We start from the raw sequence: 12,944 nt of genomic DNA, 5'->3' as shown, positions 1-12,944 counted from the left end.
ATCAAGCCTTGAGCATATTTGGATGGATGACAGTAAAACATAATTACAGCTGTATATGAGGCTATATATTTCTGTGCTTTCCATTCAAAACTATGTTTTCAAACACTTGGAAAATTTAGCATATTACTCCCATGCTGATTGCAGAGAAGTGAGGTGTATAAAAGAGTTCCAGACTTACTACTGAATTTCACTCACCTTAATGTTTTGGTTACATTTATGGAATTTTAATTCGTAACAGTTCGAAAATAGTATTATGTCTTGAATAAACTGCATTGACATTAAATTTCTTTCCAGGCATCTGAACTTGAGCTTAAACCACTTGGGAAACATTTTTCATTATTTTCATTATATCCAGACATAGATGTGGAATGTAAAGCAGTGAAACAACAGCAGTAGACATACACTACTTCTTGCATTACAGAAAGCAGTTATAATCACACACCAGCCACGTAGAGATGGAGGTGGGGAGAGAGCGAGACCACTAGATGAATGAATGTTTATATAATACTAGTGTAACACCTGTTGAAAATCCAACAGTCTCATATAATTTGTTATATAAGCTTTCAAAGTGTTAAGTTCCCCATTTTTCTCCCATATTCTTTCCCAGTCCTACATGTTACCAAATGATACATGAAGGCTGGCATTTGATGCAATCTCTCATAAGTAACATGCACAGTTTCTTTCTGTAGTGTACTACACTTCACATGAAGAATGGTGTTTTCTGGGATGTGGCGCCATGTAGATATTGTATCAACTGACGTTTCAGAGGAACGTATCACCTCCATCTTCAAGGTATAAGAAATCCGCGAGCGAAGAACCAGCGTGAGCAGGTGGCTAGTTCCTCGCTCGCAGATTTCTTATACCTTAAAGATGGAGGCGATACGTTCCTCTGAAACATTGGCTGATACAATATCTATGAGTACATGGTGCCACATCCCAGAAGACGGCATTCTTCATAGTCACTACTATGAAAACCTCGAATCTTACATACACTTCACATATCCACATAAAAATATTCTCAATAACATGCACAGATAGTCAGTTGTAAACTGTTTTATTTCTGTAATGTACTGCACTTCACATATCCACATAAAAGTATTCTCAATACTCAACAGAATGGACTGCTAGGTCTTTACTGTGGTAACCCAAATCGCATAATTTCAGAGTTGTCATTCACTATTACATTAATTTTTATATGTACAGTAGGATAAGTTTACTGTTATCTTTTTATATATAAAAATAAAACATAGTATCTCATTCTGCAGGATGAACATAGGCAGTATTTTAGAACAAAGTGCTGAGAAGGAAGATTTTTGGACTTAAGAAAGATGATGTGTGAAGGATTGGAAAAAATTAAATAATATTATTACACAGTATTCTTCGCCTGACACTGTGATTAAATAAATAATGGATTGAGTTGGTTATATAGCAGTCATCAGATAATTGAGGAATGCATGCAAAATTTTGGTTGGCAGATGTGAAGAGAAAAGAGAACTTGGGCATATATGGGAGAATAATATTGAACTGTAAAACAGAGAGTGGAAGTGTGGAAGGGGTCTAGTGATGGGGTTCTGTGTACATAATTATGAATTTTCGCAGTCCACAAGAGTTAGCTGAACAATTTCGAGTATCAGCTGCACAAACAAACTCTGTGTCGTGGATTTAAGTCAGCTTCTAACTAAGAATGAAAAGTGGAATGTGCAAATGTACAAATTCTTCGGTGTTTAATCAATTCTTTTTTTTTTTCCTCAATGGTGTTCCTTGGAGACAGTCAGCCTGCTGGTAGGAAAACCTTGGCAGTGTATCCAATATTTCTCTTCTATTTCGTTATTTCATGGTTGGTGATATCACATTCCTGATCACCAAATAGATCCGACTAGGCTGTGTTCAACTGGATGGTATGCTCGTGTCAAACTGAAAGAATGTATATTACTGAGAAGTGAACTAAGTACAATATAAGTCCCTTTCAATATTTCCCACTGCACACTTCCAAAGCACACTTACCACTGTTTGGAATTTATATATATTTAACATACAGTCATTCCATATTTTTCATTAAACTCTCATTTTAATCAGTCAAGTGAATAGGCCTATGATGTGTTGACATGTCGTGGGCCAAACTGTTGTGGGCCTTCCAGTTAGCTGTAGTGTTATAAGGAGGTGCTTAGAGATTGAAAGATGTCCTGAATGTGTCTCTTTGGTAATCAACATTCTGGTGAGGCTGAGCAAAAGAATATGAGTGAGTAAAGAAGTATTATACGGGCTGTTATTGTAAGGTAACGAATGTAGCAATATTTCTTATAGTGGCATGAATGTGACAATTTGATCAACTGGCAAACGTGGTGTCAGGACTGATGATGAAAATGTCAGTAATGACAGTGCCATGAAGCATGATACAGGGATAAAATTCAACACTGAGTCTCCACATTTTCCATTTAGAGGCAGACCTGACCTAAATTCTAATTTATAAGATGCCAGTAATTCAGTGGAATATTTTAAATTGTTAATTGTTAAAATGGTTAATTGTTTAGGTAATAAGCAGAGAAGCAAACAGGTTTTAGAAAACATGCCTAATCGATAATTAAGATTTCAGAATTGAACATTGGTATTATTCAAACAGGCAGTGAAATAATTAAGGTCCCGGCATTGTTTTTGTTACAAAAGCTATTTTCTGAGGACAGATTACAGGAAATGCCAAAGTTTTTTAATTGTTTACTGAGAAGATTTCACATGCTACTCAAGTTTCTTCATTTTGTTGACAATGATAGTTATGATTAAGCCACCTGGGATTAAAAAAGACTGTATAAACTGAAATCTATGCCAGATCACCTGAGTGCTAAGTTTAGGTGTGTGTGTGTGTGACATGTCAGTGAACAAGTCTTAATGACGTGAAAGGGAAGTTTATCATGGAAGGTACATAGCCTCCCAGATTTGGCATAACATCATTTGAATTATGTGCAGTAAAGCCTGGTTATGTATGTAATTTCATTATTTACATTTATCAATATACCAATTTGTTATTATAACTCTCAGATGGAAGGAAGGGCCTAAACCTATCAGAAGCACATTTTGCCATTTGATTGACATCTGTTCTCTTGGTTTCTATTTAATTTACAAAAGACTTGGAGGAAGTATTTCCAGGATAGACTTTCAGTTGAAACTTGCAGAGAATTTGATTCTGAAATGTCTCAGAACTGAAGAGGGCTGTCAGCAGACCCTCAGAGACCACCACACCAAGGATGAATGTGCCTCACTACCCATCAATCTCACATTGTTGCTGTAGCTTTAAAGCAAGATCCATGCCAGCCAGCACTTGTGTGCTTCAAACCAATCAATATCATGAAGTCCATAAGATAGTTCTGTGCTCCATCACTTCAAATTTTACCACACTGTGTTTGACAGGGAGCAAGACTCGTTAACACATGGAAATATGAGTCATAAAGTATTATACAATATGTGCCAGTGAAGGAGTAGTAATGTTTTTGAAAGATCTGGTATATTAATTTGTGTTGCGTTATGTGATTTGTCTGACCACTGTCTTGGATTGCAAGGTTCTGTTTCTGTGTCAGAATTGTATAACAGAAGTTTGCAAATTTGGTATACATAAGTTATAACTCGCCGTCACATTCGCCTACATGTTTGGCACCACTTATAACTGACCCACTCAGTGAGGCTTCTAGCCCCACAAGTTGGTCGGCCCTTATAACTTGCCACTTTGTGTTCTGTCAGGCCCCTTTGTTGGGCGCCACTTTTAACTGTCCTCTTAGTGCCCTTACGTTGGTCTCCACTTTCATCCGCTGCTTCCTTGTTGTCGTCTGGTTCAGGGTAGGGTGTGGGATTACTCTGAATTTGAATTTGTATGGGCGCTAGTGGACTTGGGTGAAATCCACGAATTTGGAATGGGGAAAACAAGGGGGGGGGATGTGGATAGGCAGATGTTTGGGGTTTCGGCTGCTCAGACAGCAGGACGAGATTCTGCCTCAGGGCGACTTCTGGCCTTGCTCACACGAGATAGAGAACACTTAAAACACACACTTCACCAACACTGTTGCTCTTTATTGTAGATGTGAACTAGAATTACATATTACAAGGCTGTAGCACTTTTGAATTTGTGTACCAGACTCGGCAAACACCGATTTAACGTCCGGGAGGTTACTCCTGTTACTCACTAAGACAACTGACTCCTCCGGAGAGGCAGAAGTCTTGACGGTTCCAGGAACGCCTGGTTTCCTCTCCTCTGAAATTTTGCTGATTGGCTGAACCTAAAATTTGGGTGTTTCTCTCATTTACATTCAGCCAATCCCTAGCAAGATCCATTTAAATTTGGGCCTAAATATAACACGGTCCTTCTGACAGCTCTTAAATAAAGGAAGGTACACTAACGATCGCTCAGTATGCCCCTTCGAAAATTATTGCGACTCGTATCTGTCAAGTCTCAAATTTTCAAAGACTTGTACCACCAAAGTTAAGCATTGAAATTCCCAGAAAACGCAGCGGGATACTTCCTGCTCTGTTCTGGGTTTTCCAGTGACCTGCAGCTTGCTTGTCCCTCAGAAAGACCAGATGTCATCCTTGGGGCCTGCTGATGCTGGGGTCAGTTGTGTATCATCTTTTGTTAACAGTAATACAGTTCGTTTACTTGTAGTACATTATAATTAAGTATGTAAATCAACAACATTGTTGAGGTTCCTGCATGGTGCAGTTACAAAGTGATGACTTTATTCCCCACTCAGATATGTGTCAGTGGTGTAGTCATTCCAGATAACGTTAAAATTACTGAATGCTTTTAAAAAATAAGTTTTTTATATGAGAGATGTATAAGTGAAATTATGTAATTTTAAACTCTGATAATGGTCTCTCATACAGTATTTGTTTCATAATTTTATAATAAAAATTGGCAAAATAAAGAACGCAAAATTTATACAATTAAATGGCTGCTGCAACATTTAAATATTGGCAGACTACCTCAGTGCAAGAGAGATACTGTTCTAGAAATAAACCACCTAACTGATTAAGAAACTTTGTAAGGCATTACACTTTCATGACTAAGTTGGAACTTGTTTCATCCCCCTCCCCCCCCATTTTGGGAGATGGTATCATGTTTTAATGGGCTAATGTATACATTTCAGAGACCTAGGCCCTTCCAGTGTTCATTATGTTTATAAGACTTGGCTGTGGGGGTGATTTAAATTCTAAATTTCTGATTTGTGAATCCAAAACCATGCTGAGCAGTGCAAACTAGCAGTGCAAAATGAATACATTTTTCAGGGCAGTTACCTGCATCTGGGAGGGAACTGTGGCCAAAGTGTTTGATATGTGGTGTGCAATAGAGCCCTTGATTTTGTTGAGTAATTTAATGTATTAAAGCCATGCCATTATGAAGGTAACCATAATTTAGGTGAAGAATATAAAAAATGTTACTACAGTAAAGCTGTTTTTCCTGAAGAGCCCTACAAAGTACAAAGTACGTATATGTTTTGTTGTCTTTTTCCTTCTATTCAAGAGTACAGAATATAGACATATATTTGCTAATTTTGTCTCCTCTTTTTACAATATTTTTTCATAACTAATTTATTTAAAAAATTAATGAATTAAGAGAAAATGATATGTTACTGTTTACTTCAGCATATTTTAATGTATGACTGAACAGTAAACTCATAGTAAATAAAAATACTAGGAAACAGCAAAAAATAAACCTCAAAATAGTTGATAGATTTAACTTCTCATACAAACACTCGTTAACAACAAAAAAATGTAATGCTCCCATTCCTAAATACAGTTTTTGTTGTAACATGGAATTTGCTGATTCAGAGAACTTAGCCCTGGTTCAGATGGAATTTAATCATTCTGTCACCATATAACTGTTTTCATGGTTTGTTTAATGAAACACGTGACACCTGATAAAGTCATATTTATTGCTTAAATTTTAAAATTTTCTTTGCCAAGTTCATCATCAGACTGGAATGTAATTTTCCAAATTCCAAGGCATACCCACATTTTGTATCATTTTGTTCAACATGATAACCATAAAGAAACAGGAGATGAACATATCAACTGATCACTTTCCCTTGGGCTTAATTGAGGTATCCACCAGGACACAGTTTATCATAATCGATCTTAAAATTGTTAGATTCATGCTGATGTTGGACAGGAAAGTAATTTATTGATTGTAGTTCAGAGTTCTGAGAAAGGTTAAAATGAGGGTTTATTGTTCAAGACATGTAAATATGTGTAATTTATAAGTTAATCATAATTTTTGTAATGAATACGCTTTGTCTACTGTTCATATATAAATTATGCACAGTGTAAGTAAATGAATAACAAAGAATACATGGAATGTGTTATTTCTTAAGCCTGCAAATTAGATATGGACTCTTGAGCTTTTTCCAGCACTGCAATCACTTTATTCAGTTCATTCTTATCCATTTCCAAACTCACAGTCTTCTGTTTTATATCTGATTTCTGAGCCATCATGTTCTTTCCTTCACGTAGGTGGAAATCCAGAAACAGTAGTGGTTCTCGCAGAGAAGACAGTTTGCTGCTTCCCATAACCCACTATTTTAGAGAGAAACAATTTATCACATTAAACAAATTCACAGATCCCAGGTTTTGTTCAGTTGTGAACGTGTTACATATCTTGGCCAGCATATTGATTATCCTGACTGGAGCATTTCTTGGTAATTGCATTAAAAATCTGTCTAATATGTATGTACTAATTCAGCATCAGTATATTAACAACAAAGGGACAACATTAATACAGTTCTGCCTGAAATCAGAGAAGTATCAGAATACAAATTTTATACATTATAAACCTTAAATATCAGATTCTGTAGTTAAAAAGTACCACATACAAAATGTGAAATTTTAATTGCCACAACTTTACAAATATTTTCATTTTGGTCAACAGTTGTAAAGTACATTTTTCAGTATTATACCACAATTGATATTACTGAATTCAAGAACTCGTTTATTTTATTGGTATCTACACAGCCATATAGTGTGTGGGATTTGGATTCTGTTCACTGCCTCATATTCTAAGAGAACATAATGTTTTGGAAACTGGTTCTATCTTCAGGTGGAAAGGTGGAGAGGCAGCTGCTCAGTTTGGGCCAACAGAAGGAGCTAATCTCAATCATTAGACCTCAGGTGAGAAGGTGGGGAAGTACCTACTCAGCTGGGTGTATTAGAAAGAGCTAATCTTGATCACTGGACCTAGTCCCCACCTTTTCATCTGGGTCCAGTGACTGAGATTTCCTAATGGATACAAAACAGAGCAAGATGCCACTTGTGTACTTAATGATAAATCAAGATTTAAGTAAGAATCTAAAATCATGGAATTACTTAAAATTTGAATATGGCCACAGCAAATTTTTCTTCAGAACAGCTGGTGTGGAGTGTCTGATGTTGAGTTTACAGTTCTAAACTGGATTGTGCATTATGTGAAGTATCCAATCATGCAATCATGTTTTTTGTAACTACCTCCTCTTTGGTACATTTTTTTTAATTGTTAGTGGGGTAGGACTAAGTCCCTTGTACTGCAGCCACTTCTGGCCTATTGTACCAGCCTCAGATGATAGGTGAGGGTGATTGTGGAGCAATTGGTGGAATGAAGATTGGCAGGGGAAACCAAAGTACTTTGCGAAAACCTGCCCCAGCGCCACTTTGTCCACCATGAATCCCACTTGACCAGACCCAGGATCGAACCCAGGCTGCTGCGGTGGGAAGCCAGCGACTAACCGCTTGAGCTATGGTGCGGCCCTTTGGTACACCTTAGTATCAGCACCTTTCTTTCTAGAAAGGATATAATGCATGTATATTATAAAGCTATGTACCTTAATGCCAAACTACAGATTCTGTTTTACATCACTTACAGGACACTGACAGGTGGCAGAATAATGGAATCAAGATGATTAAAACAGGGTAACTGAACAGGTTTGTCTGCAGGTAATGATCTAGACTTTTATGTGAGAGGTGGTCTGTTTACATCTCAGCCAGGACTACAATTATCCTTGCTGAGGTTTTTTGTGGTTCTCTTCATTCCTCCAGGCAAATAACAGTGCCTTGATTAAGCTTCCTTCCAAATCCTTTCCAGTTCATCTATCATCCTATCATCTGACACTATGCAGAAATGATACTAAAAGCACCATGAAATAACCTGCCTTTATCCTCCAATCAAAATCTTGTAATATGGGACCAGAGATAGCACATTTTTCTTCTAATAAGGCATTCTGAATGTCACCTTGCCGGACTTCAAGGCACTCTATTATAATCTCCTGGCGATCAGCATCAAGTTCCGCAACTTTATCCATTACCTGAAAGTACAGTTCTAAAATGAGAATGCATATATTGTTGACAGTGAAAGAAACAGACACCTTCCACCAAGTTTAATGAAGAATGTTTGTGCTCTATGAAGTCAAATACAGGTCTACCTCATTTCTGCTCAGTTGATTAGCAACAGCATCTATGAACAGCTGTTTTATACCAATTGTAACTACTGTGTATTCATCACTGGTCCAATCTGTTACTGACTTAAGGTTTTCATATGTGTTGCTTTTCCTGCCACAGATATCATTAATGCAAGAATGAAGACACTGTAAAAGAAAGATACATCATGAATCTATCAGAATTCTTGTACAAGTGCAATAATGATGAAGTATAGTATAATCTATGAGTCAACTCTGTTAATAACACAGAACACTTTATGAGCAGATTGTTTACATTCATGCATCCAACCATACATCAATTTTTATACACAAGACAGCACAATTATTTTGTCTGCGAGGAAGATATGCTACATCAGTCTATCTGATCAATATTCCAGGTGTTGGATTCTTGTTACTCACCTCTGTAAATGCATTAATTGGTGAATTTTGTAATATACTCTGGAACTGCAATTGTTGACCTTCCATTGTCATTCTTCTTTATGATTCAAAACACGAGCATACCTGATTACGGTGTTTTCACTGCTCATCACCGCCCTTGTCGTCGGTGTTAATGTCAGTAATCCACTGTAAATCAATTTACGATTTTATGCTGGCATTTTGAAGAAGGGGCCCAAGTACACTGCAGCAACATTACGTCAGCTTAATTGACATATTTCCTTTCACTAATATCAATAACTAGAACTACAGCAGTCGCCACCGGTCGCCACTGATGCCACTGTCTGCCAGTTACATTGATTGTATTCGGTTTAGATCGTTTAGATGGAAGCGATAACACACATCGTCACAGATTATTTTGCGAATATTGTTGCGCGGTTTGCGCGGTGTTGTCCATCTTGTAGAGACAAGTATCAAGGGGCGGGAGGGGTTAGTGTTTGTGGTATTAATCTGGGTGAATATTTGTTTATGTCTGCGTCGTTGTCGTAAATATTCTTGCTGTTTGGAGCATTTCAGTTGCAGCAAAATGGCAGAGTATTTGGCTTCAATTTTCGGTACTGAAAAAGACAAGTAAGTAATATATTTTCAAAACCATTTATGTATTTGTGCGTGTACAAGTGAATGGTAACGCCATGTTTGTGTGTTGGAATTGGAGGTTGAGGAAAAAGTTGTTTGTTAATAAATTTGTTACCAACATTTTTACTTGGAAACCGAAGTCCAACGTCAATGAAAAAACCATTGTTTTAATGGAATGGGGAAATATTTTCAATGAAAAGAGAAGGCGTAGGTCTAGTGCAACGCACGCTGGCGTAACTACATAATCAGTAACATAATTTTGACTGCAATTTTTAGGCCTACCCTAAACACTTCCACAGTGTTAATTAACCATATTTGAACAGATCAGTATTCTTATGACTTAAATATATTATCAGTGCATCATCGAATCGTGATAGGGCAGTCGGTATAGCGGCTGGCTGCGGGCTGGAAGACCGAGAAGTGGGAGTTGAAGTCCCAGTAGGATCAAGAATTTTCTCCACTCGGTAACGTAGTTGGTTGAGGCATTATGCTACAAGCCGGAAGGTCGCGGGTTCGAGTCCCAATGAGGTGGATTTTTTTTTTCAGTTTACTTAATCTTTCCACCTGCACTATGGCCCTGGGGTCGACTCAGCCTCTAACAGAAGTGAGTACCAGGAATCTTCTTTTGGGGTGAAGGCGGCCGGCTCGTAAGACTGATAACCTTACGCCATATGCGAGCCGATAGTCTAGAGAAAATGTGAGAGCCTTGACTTTCCACAGCTGTGGGCATTCACGGCCTTTACCTTTATGTTACCACATCATCCAGACCAGACTTGGGGCTCACCCAGCATTCTCTCCAATGGGTACCAGCAGCTCATTCCCCGGGACAAACTGACAGGGTCGTGAAGCAGGCCGCTCACCTCCAGCTAGTGCCAAGGCCAAGAGAGTTTGGATCTATACATCTACTTCCCCATATACTTTCATGGTGTAGTGCTGAATTAGTTAAGCAAAGGGGACAGCTTTACCTTCCAGTTCATTATCATGTGTATTCAGTTCAAATTTTATTCATCCTTCTTAGTCAAACAGTTGACATCAGATATACATCTTATATACATATCCAAAGGTAATGTAAATATTTCTTCTAAGTTTCTTCATATTGCAATGCAATACAGATATAATTCATAAATGGCAGTTCAACTCAGGTATTGAATTCTGATAATTGATATTACACATTAATCTACAGAGTAAAATATATGTTGTAATAGATAGGATCTCAACTTCATATCAAATTACCTTCTTTTGCCTTTCTCCCAAATATTATTTGGTAATTTGTTATATAATTTAATTCCCATATATATGACATGTATCTTAAAAGAATTTGGTTTACAAAACTGAGCATGGAGGTTCAAATTTGGCATGTACTATGATTATGAATTGCAACATTTTGTTCCACTTTATATGCTCTGTGTCCAATGATCATCATTCCTGGCTACAGATCCAGAGGTCCAGGTTCGATTCCCGGCGCTACCAGATTTTTTCTGAGAAGTAGTGAGTCTGGAATGGGGTCTACTCAGCCTCATGAGGATAATTGAGGAGCTATTTCAAGGAAATAGCGGCTCTGATTTAGAAAACTGAGATTAATGGCCATGGGGATTTGTTGCGCTGACCATGCAACACCCTCTATCAGCTAAAGTTGGCACTAACTTCGCCGACAAGTGGCAGTCGCTCAGTTAGTATAGTTGACTTGCAGACTAAAATCACGGAGTTTTTTTTTTTAATACGCGGTTTTATGTGGTACATTTATTATTTCAGATATACATGCAAGGTACTGGAAGTATATTTAAATCCCTAAAAAGTTGTATGCATGATTTATATCTTCTCACACCATTGATTATTCATATAACCTGTTATTGTAATTTGGGCGCTATGCTACAAGCTGGAAGGTCGTGGGTTCAAGTCCAGATGAGGTCATTGGATTTTTTTTCAATTGACCTAATCCTTCTGGCCACACTATGAACCTGGGGTTGACTCAGCCTCTAACAGAAATGAGTACCAGGAATTAATTAAGTAAGTTTCCTGGGGAGCAAAGCGCGGCTGGCGCATAAGGCTGACAGCCTTACCGCCATCTTTGAGCCGATTGTGTAGATAATGTGGGACCCCCAATGTCTCACAAAGGCCCATGGGCCTTCACGGCCTGTTACAGGGATAGCTCTACTTTTAACTTTTATACTTTTTTGTCACCACTGTAGTAAATGAAGCCACACTTCAGATATGAGAATATGCAAAATAAATATTCCTTAACGTATGGGCTTGTTATATCCTCAAGAGATTTTATCATATAACAAAATTTACTGTGTTTAGATCTTAGTGACCTTACATATGGATACCATTTCATATATTCACTAATGTTTATGCCTAAGAATTTTGTTTCAGAATTACTAGTAATATCTATATTGTCAAATTTGTCTTGAGGTTTTTTATGGATCTCTTTCTTCGTTATTATGAAATGATCCTGCTGTTGTTTTCAGGACTTAGTCTAAGGCCATTTGCATAAAACCATGAATGCAAATTATTCATAATCCTATTTTATTGTTTGCTGGAGGGTCTGCTTGTTTTCTGCTAAAGTGTTTGTAGCATCTGCAAATAGAACTGGTCTTTTCTCTGTGATAGTTATTGGCTAGTCATTTATGTATAAAAAAGTCAGCTTGAAAATTGAAGCTTGGGGCACAACCATGTTTAATTTATTTTAGTGCTGAAAGATACATGTATAGTTTATTTTAACAAATTTGCTTGTGATGTGTTAAATATGATCCAAACCATGAGGTCACAATGCCACCATGTGAATTTAATTTGGCAACTAGAATATCATGATTTAAACCAACATGATTCACTTAAATCACAAAATATTCCATTTTGGGGCTTCCCCCCGCTAGATTCAGCTTCTTGTACTTCAGTTGCCACTGGAAAAAAATAAACCTAGTTTCATTGCAACGACATTTCTTTTGGCATTTGACAGTGGAACATCATATCATTATAAGTTATATGTGAAATTTGTGTCAATACACACACACAGTAGTGTGATTGGTTGAGGCACTGTGCTACAGGCCAGATGGTCACAGGTTCATGTCCTGATGAGATGGTTTCTTTCCTTTGCCCTAATCCTTCCAGCTGCACTATGACCTTGGGGTCAACTCAGCTTCTAACAGAAATGAGTACCAGGAATCTTCCCTGGGAGTAAAGGGCGGCTGGCAAGTAAGGCTAACAGCCTTACTGCCATCTGTGAGCTGATTCTCTAGAGAAAATGTGAGAGCCTTGAACTCCATACTTTGGCCCAATTGGCTGTCCTCAGCTTGTAATGCATTTGTTTTTGCATCTTTTTTTGTAGCAGTTGACCAACATCTATATTAAATTCTAAAAACTGATGATTATGTGGTTTGTGAGGAGATTTGAAACTTTGTCAGTGATTAAAGTATTAAAAGTTAAAATTAGAATTAAGACTAAAAAGTGCTTTTGAGTATTCATAATTGAAGTTGGTTGTGTTGTTATGAT

General features: G+C 37.5%; 3 protein-coding genes across 4 annotated transcripts in view; 2 read left to right on the top strand and 1 right to left on the bottom strand.

Moving 5' to 3' along the window:
• LOC111872914 (protein YIPF6) overlaps nucleotides 1–2,683 on the top strand; it is a 10,684-nt gene extending 8,001 nt beyond the window's left edge. The window contains exon 7 of the mRNA XM_023867195.1: nucleotides 1,747–2,683. Within this exon, the coding sequence (XP_023722963.1) occupies nucleotides 1,747–1,859 (113 nt within the window). The 3' untranslated portion in view covers nucleotides 1,860–2,683. The remainder of the gene's footprint in view (nucleotides 1–1,746) is intronic.
• Nucleotides 2,684–5,896: 3,213 nt separating this feature from the next.
• LOC111872911 (COMM domain-containing protein 8-like) lies at nucleotides 5,897–9,191 on the bottom strand. Its single transcript, XM_023867190.2, has 4 exons — nucleotides 8,844–9,191; nucleotides 8,430–8,591; nucleotides 8,160–8,312; nucleotides 5,897–6,555 (listed from the first exon to the last, which is right to left on the bottom strand). Exons 1-4 carry the CDS (start codon nucleotides 8,913–8,915, stop codon nucleotides 6,349–6,351), a joined length of 594 nt encoding a protein of 197 aa, XP_023722958.1. The 5' UTR covers nucleotides 8,916–9,191; the 3' UTR covers nucleotides 5,897–6,348.
• A 108-nt stretch (nucleotides 9,192–9,299) lies between these two features.
• The window catches only part of LOC111872910 (splicing factor U2af 38 kDa subunit), a 32,349-nt gene continuing 28,704 nt past the window's right edge, over nucleotides 9,300–12,944 (top strand). Inside the window, exon 1 of one of the 2 annotated variants that reach the window (XM_023867187.2) lies at nucleotides 9,300–9,449. In XM_023867187.2, coding sequence (XP_023722955.1) covers nucleotides 9,406–9,449 — 44 coding nt within the window. In that variant the 5' untranslated portion in view covers nucleotides 9,300–9,405. The remainder of the gene's footprint in view (nucleotides 9,450–12,944) is intronic. The other variant, XM_023867188.2, reaches the window with a different exon arrangement.

The sequence above is a fragment of the Cryptotermes secundus genome, unplaced genomic scaffold (genome assembly GCF_002891405.2).
Source record: "Cryptotermes secundus unplaced genomic scaffold, Csec_1.0 scaffold407, whole genome shotgun sequence".
Classification (NCBI taxonomy): domain Eukaryota; kingdom Metazoa; phylum Arthropoda; class Insecta; order Blattodea; family Kalotermitidae; genus Cryptotermes; species Cryptotermes secundus.
Note: the sequence above shows the minus strand (reverse complement) of the source record. Positions and strands in the feature narration are given on the sequence as shown.

What these genes read in the sequence shown, in the direction of transcription:
- LOC111872911 (XM_023867190.2), bottom strand. Translation starts at nt 8,915, where the DNA reads ATGACAATGGAAGGTCAACAATTGCAGTTCCAGAGTATATTACAAAAT. An exon ending in CAATTAATGCATTTACAGAG is followed by an intron (nt 8,592 to 8,843) that starts GTGAGTAACAAG and finishes TTTCTTTTACAG; the next exon opens with TGTCTTCATTCTTGCATTAA. An exon ending in ATCAACTGAGCAGAAATGAG is followed by an intron (nt 8,313 to 8,429) that starts GTAGACCTGTAT and finishes CTGTACTTTCAG; the next exon opens with GTAATGGATAAAGTTGCGGA.